The following is a 3,651-nucleotide window of genomic DNA, read 5'->3' as shown; positions in this document are numbered from 1 at the left end:
CGCAGAACGAGTATGCGGACCACATAACCATTATGCGGTTGCATATGTGACCACAGACCTGTGTCAGGGCACCCATTTTCTTAATTTAAAACCCGACCCCCATTCCGTTAAAACACCCCTTTAGTCTATTTTGAAGCTCATTTCTCATATTTCTATTGTGTGAGAGAGAGGGTTCTAGAGGGAGGGCCTAGTTTTCATCAATTAATCTTCAACCATCACTCAAAGCTTGGAAATACTCAAGTAGAGCACCAAATTCTTCATCCAAAAAGGTAAAATTTCATCACCCCAGCTCTTAATTTCAAACATAGCTATAATGGAGTGCTAGGGTAATACTTCATGGGTATGAGAGTGGTTTATCTTGCATGCATGTGATAAAGAGTGTGGAAAAAATAAAAAGTGAACTAGAACTATGAATATTTTCCTAATTTTGGATTCAATTTGTATATTACAAAAATAGATTGAGGTTGCTAAGGGTTCCAGATAATTATAGAGTCTAAAGAAGCGCAATTGAGGTATGTATGGCTAACTCTTTTCTTCATAGAATCGAACTCCTGGTGTCCAAATAATTGGTGTAAGTTCCAACTTGATCATACTAGAATTGTTTGCTTTAGTGTGTTGGATTGAAAGATTCATGTTCCCTAATTGTTTTAGATGGTATTTATCAACATGAATGATGATGTTATTTGAACGAATACAAAGGGAAAGACTTGAATTGTAAAATGTTCCCAAGTGCCAAGAACTACTTAATAAATGAGGCTGTTTGTGCCATGTAATGAAAGATGGGAAATAGTTGTGAATTGAGTGAACAATTGAAAGAGGTTATGTCTCAAGTGAGATGTCTTAGCCGATCGGGCCGAGATCGGACGCCATGCTGTACACATAGTGGCATTTGTGTTGGAATCATTTATTTACAATGTGAATATGGATATGTCTCACTTGAGATGGCTTAGCCGGTCGGGCCGAGACCGGACTCCGTATAAAAACACGGTGGCATTACGAGTTGTGGCTTTGGCACTAAAGATTATTAACCTAAAAAGATGGAAAGATTGAATTGGAAATTATGTGATCCTTACTTGGTGTTTCTTTGTATTTCTGTGAAGTACTTATTGATTATTATGACTGCCTTCTCTTTGTTTCACTGTTTATTCTACTAAGATTGGTGTTTGCCTTACATACTAGTACTATTCGATAGTACTAACGTCCCTTTTGCTGGGGCGCTACATCTTTGAATGGATGTAGGTGGTTTCATCGCAGATAGTGGTGCTCTCTTTCTCTCCTCACAACAGTCTTGGTGAGCCCCATTCCTCCCAGGGTTCATGTAGTCCTTCTTTTGTATAAGTTTTCATATTTTGAGGTATAGCCGGGGCCTTGTTGCCGGCATTATCATGTTGCTCTTTTGTACCCTTAGAGGCTCCATAGACGTTTATGTGGGTTATGTATATATGTTGGGGTGGTCGTTGGATCGAGTTATATTTTGGAAACTTAACTATGACATAATGTATATAATGAAAAATGAACTAGAAACGTTCCTGTTTTACATATGGTGATGCATTCCCTTTTTGGATTATGAATGAGTTGGGTAGGAAAGGTTTAATAGGCTTGCTCGACCGCATTCACTCGGTTGAGCGCCGGTCGCGCTCCCCGAGGTTGTGGCGTGACAAACTTAGTATCAGAGCCTAAGGTTTTAAAGTGTCCTAGGATGTCTCGGAGCCGTGTCTAGTAGAGCCCTTCTTATCGGTGTGTTGTCGACCACATATATAATTAAGGGGCTACTTGGACATTTAAGAATGGTACCCTTTATTGTTGTTCTATATCGTGCGATAGAGTGGAACGTGAAGTTGTTTTCCCCTAAATCGTGCATTTTTCTAACTTTCAGTAAATGGCACCTAAGAAGAGAGCGAGAATTGGCCAAGAAGACAATACCACCCCATGAGTGGTTATTGATCCCTTACTTGATAATGTGGGTGAGGATAATCCCCCTTCTATCACACTGCCTGATTCGTCTATTCCAGAACATACTACCCTAGTTCCTACACCCGCGGAGGGTGCCACAATCCTTCCCGCCGATATACCTGTTCCACCTCCAGCCCCAGCTCCCGGTCCCGGTATTTCTGATGGAGATCTTAGAGGAGCTATTCAGATGCTGACTCAGTTAGTAGCTTCCCAGGCTCAGAGGTCAAATGTTGCACCCACCTCATTTAGCTTGCAAGGAGATTCTTCTGGTTCTAGGGTAAACAGGTTCCTTCAGTTAGACCCTCAAGTGTTCACAGGCACTAATCCCGGGGCAGACCCTCAGGATTTCATTGATGATATGTATAAGACTCTCCGAGTTATGCGTGATAAGGAGACAGGGGGAGTAGAGTTGGCCTCTTATCATCTGAAAGGGGTGGCATATTCCTGGTTTGAGATGTGGGAGGATTCCCGTGAGGAGGGGAGCCCTCCGACAGGATGGAGTGAGTTTGCGAATGCCTTTATAGACCAATTCTTGCTTGCCGAGACTAAGGCAGCCTGTGCTGTGGAGTTTGAGACCCTTAAACAGGGTAGTAAGAGCGTGTGGGAATATCACATGGAGTTCGTGCGCCTGTCAAAGTATGATGCTCATATGATGCCGACTATGGAGACTAGGGTGCGTCGATTTGTACAGGGCCTTAGACCTTTGGTTATTAATGAGGCTGCCACAGCTGCTCTAAATTCCGACATGAACTATGGGAAGATGGTGGAATTTGCCCAAGCTACAGAGACTCGGAAGTTAAAGCTCAGGATGGAATGGGAAAGTAGTAGTAGGGCCCGATCAGCAGGCAACCTTTATTCAGAGGTGGGAGATCAGCTTTTCATGGAGGATCATCAAGGCCACCCCAGTCTTATGCTCAGTCTTTAGCTAGTGCCCCCCCATCAGGGCACGGTCAGCAGCAGGGGAGTCACTTTAGGCCCGGTCAGGGCAGCAGGGGGTCCCACCATTAGGGCCGATCAGGAGGGAGATTCCAGCAGTAGCAGAGGGCCCCATGCCCTAAGTGTGGGAGGATACATTCGGGAGTCTGCTACCTAGACATGCCAGTATGTTATGGATGCAGGATGTGAGGTCATATTCATAGGGAGTGTCGTGCATCCCGTCAGGGTACAGGCAGAGGCACAGCTCAGTCATCCAGTCCTACAACTGCTACATCTTCAGCACCCCCTCCAGCTCGAGGCTCTTCAGCACCCACAGGGCATGGTGCAGCTAGGGGTGGTGCACAGAGTTTGGGAGGACCCAACCAATTCTATGCTATGAGTGGTCGACAGAGTGCGAAAGCTTCACCAGATGTCGTCACAGGTATATTGACTGTTCAATCTCATGATGTGTATGCCCTTATTGATCCCGGATCTTCTTTGTCCTATGTTACTCCTTATGTTGCTACGAGCTTCGAGATAGAACCAGAACAGCTTCATCAGTCGTTCTCTGTATCTACTCCGGTTGGCAAGTCTATTATGGCCGCACGGGTTTATAGGGATTGTGTTGTCACGGTGCGTGGTTGGGATACCATGGCCGATCTTATTGAACTAGGGATGATTGATTTTGATGTAATAATCGGAATGAATTGGCTTTATTCATGTTTTGCCAAACTCGATTGCCGAGCCAGAATTATGAGGCTTGAGTTTCCTAACGAGCCAGCT

At 44.5% G+C, this 3,651-nt stretch overlaps 1 protein-coding gene across 1 annotated transcript; it reads left to right on the top strand.

Annotated features, from left to right (window-relative positions):
• Nucleotides 1-2,140: 2,140 nt before the first annotated feature.
• On the top strand, nucleotides 2,141-2,878 carry LOC138893149 (uncharacterized). The gene has a single exon (XM_070176922.1). The coding sequence runs from the start codon at nucleotides 2,141-2,143 to the stop codon at nucleotides 2,876-2,878; it is 738 nt and encodes a 245-aa protein (XP_070033023.1).
• Nucleotides 2,879-3,651: the final 773 nt, after the last annotated feature.

Source organism: Nicotiana tomentosiformis, chromosome 5, assembly GCF_000390325.3.
Source record: "Nicotiana tomentosiformis chromosome 5, ASM39032v3, whole genome shotgun sequence".
In the NCBI taxonomy this organism is placed as follows: Eukaryota; Viridiplantae; Streptophyta; class Magnoliopsida; order Solanales; family Solanaceae; genus Nicotiana; species Nicotiana tomentosiformis.
Note: the sequence above shows the minus strand (reverse complement) of the source record. Positions and strands in the feature narration are given on the sequence as shown.